Below are 15,565 nucleotides of genomic sequence, written 5' to 3'. Positions count from 1 at the left end.
TTAAAAATAATAAAGTGTGGTATATTCATAAAATAGAACAGTATTCATCAATAAAAAGGATCATGTACTACTGAAATAAATACATAATTGCATGGATGAATTTCATATACATTATGTTAAGCAAAAAGACAAACACTATAAAAGTGAAAGCAACAGTATTTGGCTGATGGCTCGAAGTGCTAATTCACATCTATAAGCCCAGATTTCAAGATTAGCCTGGGCAACATGAAACCTAGAAACCTACCCCTTCAAAGAAAGGTTCCATGTATATGAAATCTATAGTTAAGTCAATAGCTGGCTGGGACAGAGGGTGAGAAAGGACCCAGTACCTCTTGGGAACACGATGGCGAGATGGAAATATTTTTATCTCTACATTGTCCTTCCACATGTGTAGACATCAGTGCATTCAAATGTGAATTAGATTGTAAACATACATCAAAATCAAACAGAAACTAAATTTTTAATGTAATTTTATATCTCTAAAATTATTAAGTAAAATATTTTCATAAAAAATTAACGGCTGAGGTAGAAAGAACTGAGATGGGTGTTTTACTCTAATGATATTATATCCTTCTCTTACCAATTCCATTATTGATTTGTTTTTTAAGACAAGGTCTCCCTATATAACCCCAGCAGACTTGGAACTTGCTATGTACACCAAGTTGGCTTTGAACTCAGAGATCCACTCGCCAACACTGTGATCAAAAGTGTGTACGACCACATTGGCCTGCTAACCATTTCTTAAATCACTTTTACTTACTTGGTGGTGGGGTTACATATGCCACAATATGATGTGAAAATAAGGGGACAACTTGCAAGAGTCAGTTCCCTCCTGCTATTCTGGCGCCTAGGATCTAAATCAGGTTGGGCAGCAAGTTTCTTTATCCACTAACAGGCTTGATGATCCTGTTGGTTTGAGATATGATCTCATAATGTAGCCTAGATAGACTTAACTCACTGTCCTCCCAAGTACTAAAATTATAGGGGTTTGTCATCAAATTCACTGTGTGGGGTATGAATGAAAGGAAGAAGGAGTAGATAGAAAGGGAAAGAGGGGAAAGAGGGAGGGAGGGAGAGGGAGATAGATTCATAGCTCAGACAGGACTACAATTTTTGTCTAATCCTGTTTCTGAATCCTAAATAATAAGACTACAAGTGTACATCATCATGAATGACTACCAATTTCATCAATGTGTGTGTGTGTGTGTGTGTGTGTGTGCGGATACAAAGGTTGATGGTGTCTTCCCCAATTGTTCTCCGCCTTATCTTTCTGAGACAGTTTCTTGATGAACTGGCGCATCTCTGACTGGCTAAAGTGGCTAGCCCACAAGCCTCAGGGATCCTTGCCCCTGCCTCACTCCCAGCACGAGGTTACTGGCACGCACACTGCCACGTCCAGCTCGCCGTGTGATGCTGGGGATCCGCATTCAGGCCTCATGCTTGTTCAGCACACACTGAGTTGTTTTCTCATTTATTTCTAACTGTGGCCCATGTTTATTATGACTAGAGCCAAGATTGCTAGTTCACGCGAATAATAAATGTAGGCAGGTTTGAGTCAGGCTGCTTACACAACTGACTTTCAGGTTTTACCCATTAGTTTTTCACATCAGTCAACTACAAGTGTAATTACTGGCCATCTACAGGCCATCTTGCCTGCAGAAGTTAACAGTCCCTTAGATGTTACCCTACCACTACCCTTAGATTTTTGTTCTTGGAACACAATTCTACATCAGTTACGTCATCCTAAGAACTCTTCTTGGAGAATTCTCAATAGTTTGCTTAAGAAAACAATGACAAAAACAACAAAAAAACCAAACAAGTTCATTCTCCAAAGATTCGTATTCTAGATACTTAAAAATTTTCAACATTTGAAGACACTCAACCCAGAGAGAAAGCCAGAAGAAAGCTCAATCCAAGTTCTGAACTCTTATTTCTTTGTGTTGTCCTTAAGAACTAACTATTCTTAAACATCAGATTATCTTTCTCAAACCAGGTTAATGGTTCCCCAGTTTTTGAAGAGAAACCAAGCTTTCAGAGGTAGTAAAGCTGTCAAGATCTCAAGGACTGGAAGAACCAGGTTACTGTTTGTTCATCCACATTCCTACTGTACTTCTCCAAGCATTCAGGGTACACTTCAATTGCCAGGATTCGAATCCATCATGCTTAGCCATGCCATCCTCGGCACTGTTTTAAGGCATAGCCTTACTCCAGAGCTTCTGGGAACCTTAAATGAAATAATGTAAAGTCTGAAGACAGCACTAAATACTTGATAAGCGCTGGGTGTTAGCTGTGTGGCTGAGTCCTGTTAGGAAAAGAGCCCACCCAGACCTGTGACTCTTCTTATAGTCAGGAGAGAGATTTGTGGCAATCTGAGCATAATTTCTTTTTCTAGATCTCAGAAAGTTACCTGGCAAAAAGAGGTAAGGTGTGTGAGCTCTCAGGTTAATGCCACAATTGGTAACTGCTATTCATCATCTCCCTGTAAGTTTTCCAAATATCCCTGCAACCTTTATTCTTACCTGGTACAAAAGCTTTGCTTTGTAGCTACAATTTTAGGAGCTAGCAAGTCCCTAAAAGCAGTTGTTCTCAATATGTGGAACCTTTAACACTAGAATGGATAAGAATGTGTTAGAAATACAATTTCAGTGTCTCCTCCACACAACAAGAAACACTCATGTGAAGCTCAGAAACTGGTGTTTTAACAAGCTGCAAACATGGTTTTAATGAATACTGAAGTATGAGAATTATTAGCCTAGAACAAAAAAGGAATACTTAGATACTTGACCTACCAAAGACATACACATAAAAACATTGTCCCCAGGACTACAGAGACGGCTCAGAGGTTAAGAGCTCTTGTTGCTCTCACAAAGGACCTCAGTTTGGTTCCTAACACCCACAAGATGGCTCACAATCTTTTGTAACTCTAGTTCCAAGGTATCTAATGTCTTCTTCTGACCTCCGTGGGCATCAGGAGCATATACATACATGCAGGCAAAACATTCATTCACGTAGAATAAATAAATCTTACAAAACAAAAAACCAGTCTTGCATCTGAGGAATTAGATTTATATATGAAGCAATAACTGATACAATCTGAAAGTACTGGAGTAAATCAAGGTATGAATTAATTCATATAACATAATTCATATATTTACAAAGGATTCATAAGGCTGTAGGAGAGCACAATAAGATAAGGGCAACAAAATGGCATACAGAGAGACATGTACAATAAAATGGTTATGGCCAGCAGGCCAGATGATCTGAGTTCGATTCTCAGGGCCCACGTGACAGGAGAGAACATATTCCTGTTAGATGCCCTGTGACTTCTACACTTACACTGTCACATGTACACTTCCTATGCAAATTAAGTAAACGTAAAATGACAGGTCAGTGAAGGTTGGAGAAGGCCAGAGAAGGCCAGAAAGCCATTTGTGAAATGGATAATGAAAAGTTCATCTAGAGTAAGAAAAGGCAAAAAACAAAACAGAATTAAATCTCAACTTCTAATTATTTCTTTGCTATAACCAGAGGACTTTTCAGAATATTATATATGTTTTTACCCAGAACCAAGAAAGCCTCTGGATCAAACAGGCAAAACAGAGAAGGAAGTTTGTTTGTAACATTTAGCTGAGCAGGGCGGCGGTGGTGGTGCATGCCTTTAGTCCCAGCAATTGGGAGGCAGAGGCAGGCGGATCTTATGAGTTCCAGCCCAGCCTGGTCTACAGAGTGAGTTTTAGGACAGCCAAAGCTACACAGAGAAACACCAAAATAGACAGACAGACAGATAAAATTTAAAAATTAACTAAAATTATTTTTTTGCAGATATCTATGGCTGATAGGGTGGTGTAAGAGAAACTGTCTCAAAGGGTAAAAACAAAGGCCTTAGCTAGTATTGTGCAAAGAGGAAACAATTTTGTTTGTTTGTTTGTTTTCTGTTTTCCTCTCCCTTTTTTGGGGGGGTGGGGCAGAGTTTATCTATGTATTCCTGGATATTCTGGAACCCAGGCTGGCCTCAAACTCAGAGATCCACTGCCTCTGCCTTCTAAGTGCTAGTATTAAAAGCGTGCACCACCATACCTGGCTCTGTGTGTGTAGGTGTTCTGCTTGCATATATGTCTGATCAGCACATGCATGCAGTACCCAAGGAGACCAGAGAGGATGCTGGAGTTAAAGTTGGTTGTGAGTTGCCATGTGGGTGCTGGGAATTGAACCCAGGTCCTCTGAACGAGAAACCAGTGCTCTTGACTGCTGAGCCATTCTGATCTTCCTGTCTCCACCTGGGATTATAAACTTAGACCACCAGGCCCCGTTTTAGGTGTTACTCGGGATCAAACCTAGGACTTGCATGCCAGGCAAGCACTCTCCAACTGAGGTACACCCACAGTGGGAATACTTCTTATTGCCTATATAGAGAAAAGTGCTGCACCTCTTCCTTTACCAGTTCCCCAAATTCTCATTTCATTCAACACAAAAACAAAACAGGAAGTGGGGCTCGGTGGTGCGTGCCTGTAATACCAGCACTTGGGGAGGCAGAGGCAGGCGAATCTCTGTGAATTCAAGGCCAGCCTGGTTCACAAAGTGACTCCAGGACAGCCAAGGCTACACAGAGAAACTCTCTGAAAGGGAGGGAGGGACGGAGAGGGGGAGGAAGAAAAACAAACAAACAAAAAGCTATACAAGACTAACTGAAGATGCCGAGTATGGTGGCACATTTGTGGTCTCCGAACAGGGAAGACAGAAGACATTTTTGTCCATTTCAGGAAAAGTTACAAAAGCTAAATTATTCAGGATTGGTAAGAAGGCAGATACTCTCATATTCTACAACTGGTCTTATACGAGAAAAGTCCAAAAATTTGTTACAACCCTATGATCTAGTAATTCTACAAAGTTTATCCCTGAAAATTAATGAAGAAACATAAAAATATATAATGTTGCTTGATATGACATCATTGATAACAGTTAACAACTTCCTAAATATAAATGACTAAGGGACTAAAAACCTTATGACATATCTGATATAAAGTACACAATCACTTGCATTTATTTTACAGGAGAGAGTTAAGCTTTGTGTTTGTTTTAGTATTTCGAAGTAGGGTCTCACTATATTCTCAAAGCTGGCCTGGAACTCCTGGGCTCAATTGATCCTCCTGTCTCAGCCTTGCTAGCAGACTGTATTAATTTCTAGGAAGTTTTTTATATTCATACCACAACATGTACTCTAACTTTTCTTTTCTAATACTGTCCTTCTCATCACTTCCCACCAGGTTCTACACATACAGCTGCTGGGACTTTGGTGAGAGGATACACATGGAGAGCTGATTACCAAGCTGCCTGGAACACAATCCGTGACTAAAAAACAGTGACTATCAACACGATGGCTTCATTACTTGCTCTGTAATTTGAGCGATATAATGTGGCAGATGGACACGGTTGTGTTTTATTTGCCTTCAAGATGGCTATGAATGGGGTGGCAAGATGGCTGGGCAGGTAAAAGTACTTGCCACCCAAGTGGGCAACTTGAGTTCAATTCCTAGGACAGCTTTATGGGGGGAGGAGAGAACGGAGCAAACAGTTGTCTTCTAACTTCTGCATGCCTAGTGTGGGGTGTGCACATGTGTATGGATGGCTGTGGCCAACGGGAAGACACTCACCTGCTATGTTTCACATCCTGGTATGATTCCTACGCCACCAGCAAACAAAAATATGGATAAACAACTAAAGAGAACAATCATTTTTCTTCTTAAAGCTTGTAATGAAAAATTTATATCCATATGAAAGGAGAATGCTGTAATGGATTCAATATATCCATTGTTCAGATTCAACAAGACTCAACATTTAGCTTCCCCATCCCAATTTATACTCCCATCCACCTCCAGTTACCCAGATCATTTTGAGGTAAATCCTAGTATGCATTAGAGATGTGTTATAAATTTTGTTTTGTTTTGAAATGTTTTTGTTGATGTCTTTGTCTTGTTTTTGTTTTCTGAGATAGGGTCTCACTATGTAGCTCTGGCTGTCTCACAGCGATCCACCGTCTCTGCTTCCTGAGTGCTGGGATTAAAGGCACCGGCTACAATTTTTCAATGCATTACTGGGTACTTTGGTTTGCAGAGGTTAGCTACATAAACTCTGAATCCACTTTTCCTTTTTATCCCTGGCGGCTGGTTCTAGGTAGGTCCTCCCCACTTCATCACTACCCTCCCCTCTCCCTTCTCCTGGCTGACTTGGTCCTTGTAATGAGTTGCCATGCTTGTCTATACCTGAGTTTTGTACTATGGCTTTTTTATTGCAGGCAGAATACTGACCCTTCAAGATGTTCAGCACACTGAAAAGGTCAAGGGTTGGGCTGGAGAGATGGCCCAATAGTTAAGACTATCTAAATTTGGTTCCACTGCTCATGTCTGGAAGCTGAAAACTGCCGATGACTGCAGCTCCCAGGGACCACCTTCTGGCCTCCATGGTCACTTACATACTGGTGTCATCCACACACAGACATAAATAAAATAAATCTAAAGAATATCAAGGGTGAAGGAAGCTTGAAAAGTTTACAAAGGCTATCCCTGAATCATATTTTATAATATAAAATATACAAATCATTCAGTGATGTGTTCTGCTTATTTGATTGAAAAGCATTCTTTTTTTTTTAATTGATTTATTTTATGTGTCTGAGTGTTCTGCTTGCATGTATGTATGTGCACCCACTGTTTGCCTGGTGCCCACAAAAGGCACCAGATCTCTAGGAAATAAGAATCTGGAATCATGGATGGTTGTGAGCCACCATTTGGGATCTGGACCTAGGCCCTCGGCAAGAGCAACAAGTGTTATTAACCACTGAGTCATCTCTCTTGCCCACAAAACTTGTATTTTCATCTACAACTTATAACTCAACAAAACAAAACAAAATAACCTTAAGAGTTCCACAGAACTTGCCTGGGAATGTTCACATCAAACCAGTGCTCATAAGGCAATGCATTCACAGGAATATTACCATCTCAAGCAAACAGCAAGAGCTACTCATGTCTTACGGATAAATTTATGTGGTTACTTACATCTATATCCCCCCACAAATCATCTCCCAAACTGGAATATTTGCTTGTATGTTTGAAGGACCTCACTGTGTGGGCAGTTACGTGCTCACTGAGTTTCTGTTGACTGAGCTGTATACAGGTTGGACCAGACATGGTTACTCCAGGCATTCATGAAGTCACTAATGTTGCTGCAAATAAGCCCCTGAGATATCTCACATTTCAGAAAATGTGAGGCTTCAGAAAATGCCTATCAGATCACTAAAGGGCCAGGAGTTTCTGAAGGTTCTCTTTGACACATTCATACACATCCTCTGGGTTAGCCATGGAGATGACCTATGTGAGTTTAGCGTCATTCTCTATTCTTTAACCTCTGGCCTCTCTTTTACAAATGCTTAGATGGGTTTATTGAGAGGAAATACTAGCTAAAAGACTAGCTAGAAGATGACTGATTTTTCCCTGCCATAGAAAACAATAAATTAGAATTTTAAAAAAGGTAACATTTTTATACAGCAAAGACTGCTCCAACAAGGTGACGACTACAAGGAAGTGATAGAGCCACACACCCATCTGGTTCAGTGCATTTCCAGATTAGGGTAGGAGTAATTGCAAAGGCCCTGAGGCATGCAGGCTTGTCTGCTTGAAGAACAGCAAGGATGACCAATATGCAACGTGACCAGAGAAAACAGTGAAGACCAGGAAGGCAGTAGGAGCTGAGGTCAGAGAGTTAGCAAGGTAAAGATACTGTCAGATCAGGAAGGATACTGGAGCCCATTATTAATTTTTTTTTGCTTTTTACTTCAAGAAGAAAAATTATCATAATGTTTGAAAGTAAAATTAGTATGACTTGCTGACTTTATTAATTTTTGTTTGTTTGTTTGTTTTTGACAGAGTTTTTCTGTCTAGCCTTGGCTGTCCTGGACTAACTTTGCAAATAGACCAGGCTGGCCTCAAAATCACAGAGATCTCCCTCCCTCTGCCTCCCAGAGTGCTGGGAGTACAGGTGTGTGCTACTGCATCCGGCTTCTTTGGGGGGGGGGGTGCTTAGTAATTTAAAGACTGAGCGCAGGGCCCTGTGCATACTAGGAAAGCTTCTTTTACTTTGAGCTCAGGTCTCATTAAGTTCTCCAGTCGCTCAAAATCTGCCCTGTAACCCAAGAAGGTCTTGAATTTGTCACCCCTGCCGCTACCTCCTAAGCAGCTAGGATCACAGGCCTGTGCCACCAGCCACAGCACTGTGTTCTACACTTACAGGCCACTGTGATCACTGTCTCAAGAAACAGACTAGGGGCTTGAGGGATAGTTACAAGGTACCTCAATGAATAGAGTAGGGTGTGGAAAGGAAGCACATCTGCATGCCTTTTAAAAGTAAAGACACAAATCACTATTTGGATACAAAGATTTGAGAAAAACAACAGCCAAGAACTCTTGAGATTCTGCAACAGGCCATCAAAAGTCATGCTGCTATAAATAGTAAACTGCAGGGTGGGAAGAATAAAGACCAGATTTAGGAGTAAGGTGAGCTGTAGAGATGTTATCTCACAGCCTTGAAGGAGAGACACTTCAAGTAAGTTGCTACTGCCATCTGGAAGGCTTGTGAGCACCTCCGTAGTGTGAGGGTGCACAGAGGACCTCATTCTTCTCCAGCCAGGCCATAGATTGGTAACCAACACTACAGCTGGGAGCACTGGTGAGCTGATGAAAACGAGGCAAAGGGAGCCTAAAGCTGGTCAGGACTCCTCCTCTTTCTGCAACTCCCAGAAGGCTCTACTGGAATCAAGTCCACCCAATAATCAAAAACGATTAGGAAAGAAAGAAGGAAAGACAGATAGACAGACTGACTAAGTATACTTATCCAAGCTACTGATACTTAAGCTTCTCTTTTAACTCAACATCTTCCTCAGAGGTGCAAAGAATTCTTTGCTGTTTTCCTATTATACATACCCATATTACTACTCCATTCTGAGACCAGACAAGCAGAGCAGAATTTTAACCACCACCACCACCCTTTTTTTTTTTTTTTTTTTTTCCTGCAAAGGCATAAAACAAGTATTCCTCTTGGGAAAGAAAGGTTCTCCCAAGAACCATTAGTTAGTAAACAAATTAGAAGAGTATGAGTTTTCAAAAATGTATTTGCATTTTATGTGCCTAAGTGTTTTTGCTGCATACATATCTGTGTGCAGGTACCCACAAAAACCAAAGAGGGCACTGAATCCCATAGACCCAGAGTTAGTGATGGCTATAACAACCACATGGGTCATGGGAAGCAAACCCAGGTCTTCTGGAAGAGCAGATAACACTCTTAACCACTAAACCGCTTTCCAGCCTCTAGATTTTATTTTTATTTCTTTTATTTTCAGTGCTAAGGATTGAACCTGGGATTACATGTCTTTTTTTATGTTGTTTTTTCTTTTCTTTCTTTTTTCTTCTTTCTTTCCTTTCTTCCTTCCTTTCTCTCTCTCTCTCTTTTTTTTTTTGAAATAGGGTCTTCTATTGTCCAATTGTCCAGGCTGACCTTAGCAAGCTTATACAGCTGAGGATGACTTGAACTCCTTACCACTCCCGCTTCCACTGCCCAAGTAACCAAAGGATTTCAGTGGTTGCCACTGGGCAGCTGAGTATGGCTTTTGGTTATGGCCATACCTAGAATCTTTCTCTACTTAAAAAAGAAATTTAACGACAGGAAATACATGCTCAAATTTTGTTATAAGGCATAAATTCACTGTTTATAACTAAAAATATCAGGTACCACTTCTCTTGAGTTCATAAAACAAAACTGACTAATATCTTGGCACTTAAAATATACTAAGCAATCATAAAAAATTATTCCATACTTGATTCCCAGCACCACATAACAATTTCCACTTAAGAATACATTAAAATATGTGAAAAGAGACAACAGTACACACATAACCCTAGGGTTTTATTTTCATTTATTTTCATAGTGTTGAGGATCCAACCTACAGCCTGTGCTTGGGAGACAGCCTCAGTCCTTCTACTTTATTTTTTTTAAAGGACCATGCATATATAAATTATATTAATACATAACTATAGTGACTTAGGCAGCACATTAATAAAGCCTCTCATAGGCGAGGTCTGGTGACACAGGTCTTTAGTCCTAGCATTCAAACGGCAAGCACAGAAGGATCTCTTTGGATTCTGTGCCAGCCAGGGCTATACGCTGAGACTCTCATTAATAAATAAGTATATCCCATATTTACAGGTCAGGGTTAGAATTTAGTTTTTACTTTCTACCCTGGTGTGGAAAATTGAACTCAAGACTTTTTTTAAAATTTTTTTTTACTTATTAGTGCTCTATCTGCATGTACACCTGCATGCCAGAAGAGGGCATCAGATCCCAGTATAGATGGTTGTGAGTGCCATGTGGTTGATGGGAATTTAACTCAGGACCTCTGGAAGAGCAGACTGTTTTTAACCACAGAGCCATCTTTCCACCCGTGCAAACGCAAGGGTTTATATATATATATATTGTGTGTGCACTGGTGTTTTGCCTGCACATATGTCTGTGTGAGGATGTAGGGTCCCCTGGAAGTGGAGTTATTGACAGTTGTGAGCTGCCACGTGGGTGCTAATAATTGAACTCAGGTCCTCTGGAAGAGCAGCCAGAGGCTGAGACATCTCTCCACCCCTTGAACCTAAGGCTTTAAGCCTGTCAGGCAAGTACACCATCCTGGAGTCATATCCCCAACCCTGGAAGTCAGTTAACTGACTTAAAAAAAAAAAAAAACTACTTCTCTGCCTATTATGTATTTCATCTTGATAAGAAGACTTCTTCCTCATTTGTGTGTTAACATATATCTTATCTTAGTACTTGGGAGACTGAGACAGGAAGATCAGAAGTTTAGGCTAGCTTCTGCTATACAGCCATTTTGAGGACAGCCTGGGCTATGTGTGAGACCCTTTCTCAAAAACCCAAATAAAACCTAAAAATAAAAGTTCATCAAAAAGCTCCTTAAAAAAAAAATCCTCCTCAGAAGCCATTCATGGATTACTCCCCAAAGGACTCTCCCTGGTATTAAGATGTCACGAACTCTGTGAAGAGTCAGGCATGAACACCTAGGCACAGGAGAAGGAGACAATGCTAACTCCCCATGACTGCCATGGAGCAGCCCAGACTGCCCTACTCGCCCCAGCCGTTAAACTAGAAGCTCCACAGTCCCCACCAGGGCAACAGGGAACGGCCTTTGTTTTCTATAAACAGACAAGAAAAAAGTCAGGTTAAAACAGTCCTTAGAGGAAGGAAAATAGAAACCAGGCAGCGGGAATGCTTCATATTCCTAAAAGCTTTTTTTGTAAGTTAACACATGGTGTCTGCTTCTCTCTAGTCACCTATTTATCACTCTCCTCCTCAGAGAAGGGAAAAAGCCCTGGCTGTTTTCCTAGTGCAGAGCTCTGTGGCTGGGGAAAGCGGGAGAGGGAAGGAAGAGGGGTGCTTTAAGCATGATGCAAACCATTTGGAGCTGAGTGAGAGCACTGCCAACACAAGCTGCACCATTTAAACAAGTGAGGAAATGATCGTATATACAACATGCCAGGAGCGCGCTCGCTCTCTCTCTCTCTCTCTCTCTCTCACACACACACACACACACACACACAGTGGTGGTGGTGGTGAGACACATACACCAAAGGAAGTCGAGAAAGATTTTTTTTTTTTTTTCAGGACACAGAGCTGGATGTCAGTGGCTAAAAGGTCGATATTTTCCCTTAACACCCTTCTCAATGACTTAATCATGTTCCGTTTGCACAGAAAACTTCCCAAGAATAAAAAAGTCTGGAGAATTAAGAGACCGGGTAAATGGGGAGGGATTTTTGGCCTGCGGCTGACCTTATCCGAGGTTTTCTCCACGTAGCAGGGGTCCTGAGGGGCAGCCAGCAGGGGGACAAAGCCAGAGAGAAGCCGATCCTCCTCCAGGATAAGAAGGGTGAGGTCATCATCCGGGTCCTTGTACAGTGGCACCTCAGACTGATTCACTGCAGTCAGTATGTTACAGAAATCAGCCAGGGTTGACCACACATCCACAGCAACCCTGTGAGAGACAAGATGAGAAAAGAAGACAGGCTCTAAAGAGGAGGTCAGTGAAAGTGTTCTTAGTGCTTTAGGAACAGAAAGGTACTTGCAACAAAAGCTGTAAGGCTGGCTAGACGCTGCCAAGAAATACTCTGAAAAATGCAGTATGAAGCTGTGCCCATGGCAGCCATCTGAGGTGTGTGTGCTGCTCTGTGTAAAGCTGAAACTGATTAGGGGAGCTTTCATCCTAACCAGAGAGGAGGAAAAAGAATTTTGACAATCAGTTGCCTAATGCAGATCTTGTCACCTTTACAGATAATGTGATGAGACACACACTCTAGATACCCAGTGCCTAAGGCAGCTCCCATAAGTCCCTGCTCCTGCATAGTATATACCACACAGACAGAAACTGGGCACTACTAGCCTTTCTCTTCAGCCATAGCCACACAGGGAGCAGTCACACTGTATAGTTACGTGGGTTTCCCTCTTAGAAATACTTTATAAATTTATTTATAAAGTGAGCAGTGAAATGAATACCCATCCAATAAAATCCCCCTTCCTGTCCTGCCAAGATCTGCCTGGGGAGGGAAAGCCTCATGCTCACTTCAGCGCTATCTTGGCTGGACCATGTCCTTTTCCTTCTCTCACTTGTACATTTAGACACCAGATGACTAACCATCCTGGGACTGTCCCAGTTTTAGCACTAAAATTTTCACATCCCTTAAGTTCCCTAGTCTGACACAAACCAGGATGGTTGGCCACCCCGGGTCCCACATCACCAGGTTCTGACTGAACTTGAGGAGAAACACTAAAAATACAAAATCTATCTCTCTCCACTTAAAACTCCAAGGTAGAATTACAGAAAGAAGGCTCATTTAATTCATACCTACTCAATTCTTGTTTGGCAGGTGCTAAATATCCCCCAAACTTTGCCTATCTAGGTAAACCTCAAATTGTAGTTGAATACAATGCCTGCCAAGTTTACCGACTTGACTTTCACCTCCAGATACGGCTCTAACCCAGGAGACTAGAAGAGGAGGCACCCTATAGATGCTAAGGTGCGAGATGTTAGGACATGTAAGGACAGATGGAGCATGAAGCGGCACTATGCTCTTAGAGAAGCTCTAAGAGCACCCTGAAATTTCCCAGGCTTGCTGTCCATGAGACTATCTGGACTATCTGGGAGAGGTCTTAGACTAAGCCATTCATTGCTGGCAACCCCCATCTTCAGATAACAGGAAAGAGGGTACGCCTGGAATTGCCACTGAAAGTGTCGCTAGGGGAGGGTGTGGACTAGGGAGAGGTATGGGGACTCTCTCACCGGCTCCAGGTGGAAGAAGCAGGCTGAGCTGGTTTAGTTACTGTAATCACTACACTAGGAAAAGGCAATGAAATGAAACATCTTGTTTTCAAGAGCGTCCTGGGAACCAGGCGGAACACAGTCCCATTAATCAAACAACGGCACATAATCAGCACACGTGTACTGCAGAAGTAACTCACTTCCCAGGCTTTGCTTAGGAAAAAGAACACGTTTGGGAAGAATCACCGGAGGAATGAGAGCTTTCTAAAGCCCCTCTTCATGGACACCAACAAGCAGGCTCATTCACAAAGCTCCATCTTTTGGCTCAGCTGAGTTTGGCTGTCAGAAATGTTTAAATATGGAAAAAAATAAACAGTTGCAACACGTTTCTGCGCAGAAATCTGCCTGGGCTCCTCTGTGATGTAATGGGAAATGCGGCACTCAGGCTACCAGCTGTAGAATAAACAGAACTTTGAGGGTTAAAAGGAACTGAACTTTCCACGACCCCATCTGCAGAGAAGAAAATAAGAAGAGGAATGATGCACTGCCCCACAGCTCTGATAGTTTATCCTCCGGCCCGGCTGCAGAGACAAGCACCGGATGTGATAGGGCTGCTCAGGGCTGCCTCTGAGGTTAGTGCTGCCCATGGGAGACACATAGGGAGGCTCTTCCAGTTCCCTGCTTCCTCCCCCAGTGCCCTGCTAGCCACTTGAGCCCACTGCCGGAGTCTGATCCCACAGCTTGGTGAGCTTTGGCCAACAGGCACTGCTCGGCTGCAGAGCAGCAATTTGGAAAATAAACAGGAAAAACGGCCGTGAGAAGGAAGAAGGTGAAAAGTCTCCCATCTGAGTTCTTGGCTTGGAGGCCCTGGTTGGTGCTATACAGGTCAAGGCTGCCTGAGGACATAGTTAGGGATGGGGGTGTGGGCAGCAGCATCCCCAGCCAGAAAGAGGCGGCAGAAAATCACCCACAGTTTCCTCAGTGGGAGGCCCCACATCCCTCTCATCCTCCCACCCTTACCATCTTGGATCCAAGAAGAAATATGTGGTACCATGTGGTTCTCATTACCATGCTCTCCTGTCCCCTAAGGCTCAGATAAACCAAAACTGACTCCTTCCAGAGACTGCTGGCCACCACTAAGGACCCCTGCCCACGTCTATCTTTTGCCCATTACCACCCACCTTGTGCCAAAACCTTATGACATACTGCAGTGATAAGGTAGATGAGAGTTTTTACCCTGTTGATTTCATAAGACAGCAGCTGGTGCCAAAAGACATAGGAAGTGCCCCGAGTTCCCAAGTCAGAAATATAAATAAAAGCAGCCCAAGGGTCAAGCTAGACTGATCAGAATCAAGGGGATATATGAAAATGCTTCCATGAAAAGTCAGTCTCGCAATCAGTTCAGCCTGATCTTGTTGGTACCCATGAGCCAAGTCGTGACAAAGGGGTAGGAAATAAGAAGAATCAGCAAAGTAACAACAATAAGAACAACAACAAAAAGAAAGGTTCTCCAAAAACCAAGGTGAGATGCCTGAACTAAAAAGCTGATGCCTGTTAGAGGATGGTATAGTTTCTAGAAGCTTACTTCAACTGTGCCACTGGGCTGAGAGGTCAGTTCCATGGGTGAACAGTTTCCTGTCTAAGTTGAAGGAGGACATCTTGGATATTTTCCCATGTTTCTTCCGTATCCCAATAAGAAGTGTCATCTAACCTTCACCTCACAGCAGCCCTTGGACCCCAAGGAGTCAAGGTTGGTGGAGGATGGGAAGATGGGTGGACAAAGCCTCACTCTGTAGCTTAGGCTAACCTCACTACCTCAGTAGTTCTAGCTGCTGGGATCATAGGCATACGGCCCTATGCTTGGTTCTGGCTGCTTCTTGTTCAACTTGTATTTTGGGGATGTACCAGAGCCCACAAAATCCCACTAAAGTTAAGGTACACTCTTCACCAAGCAGACACAAATCAGCCAGAGAATAGAGAATATGAAACTGTGTTCAATAAAGCCATTTATGACTCCCAGAATGGTGGCAAGGGAGTCTCTCAGCAGCTGGGGTGCGATTAGTGTGCAGGGATCAGCAGTTGCAAGGTGACCCACTGGCCCAACCTCACAGAACACACCACACACCAGGAAGGCAGACCCCTGGCTGGAGTCTGAATGCCAGATCCTAGCCTGGGACAGACGAGAAATGACTAGTCAGAGGCATGCACTCA

The 15,565-nt window shown here is 42.6% G+C and overlaps 1 protein-coding gene across 2 annotated transcripts in view; it reads right to left on the bottom strand.

Moving 5' to 3' along the window:
• Nucleotides 1-15,565, bottom strand: part of Smg6 (SMG6 nonsense mediated mRNA decay factor) — a 214,469-nt gene that overhangs the window by 91,300 nt on the left and 107,604 nt on the right. For both annotated transcript variants that reach the window (XM_055620112.1, XM_055620113.1), the window contains exon 13: nt 11,872-12,073. In XM_055620112.1, the coding sequence (XP_055476087.1) occupies nt 11,872-12,073 (202 nt within the window). The remainder of the gene's footprint in view (nt 1-11,871; nt 12,074-15,565) is intronic.

Source organism: Psammomys obesus, unplaced genomic scaffold (genome assembly GCF_907164565.1).
Source record: "Psammomys obesus unplaced genomic scaffold, mPsaObe1.curated_primary_1811, whole genome shotgun sequence".
Classification (NCBI taxonomy): Eukaryota; Metazoa; Chordata; class Mammalia; order Rodentia; family Muridae; genus Psammomys; species Psammomys obesus.
The sequence above is the reverse complement of the archived record's forward strand: the minus strand, read 5'-3'. Positions and strand labels throughout refer to the sequence as shown.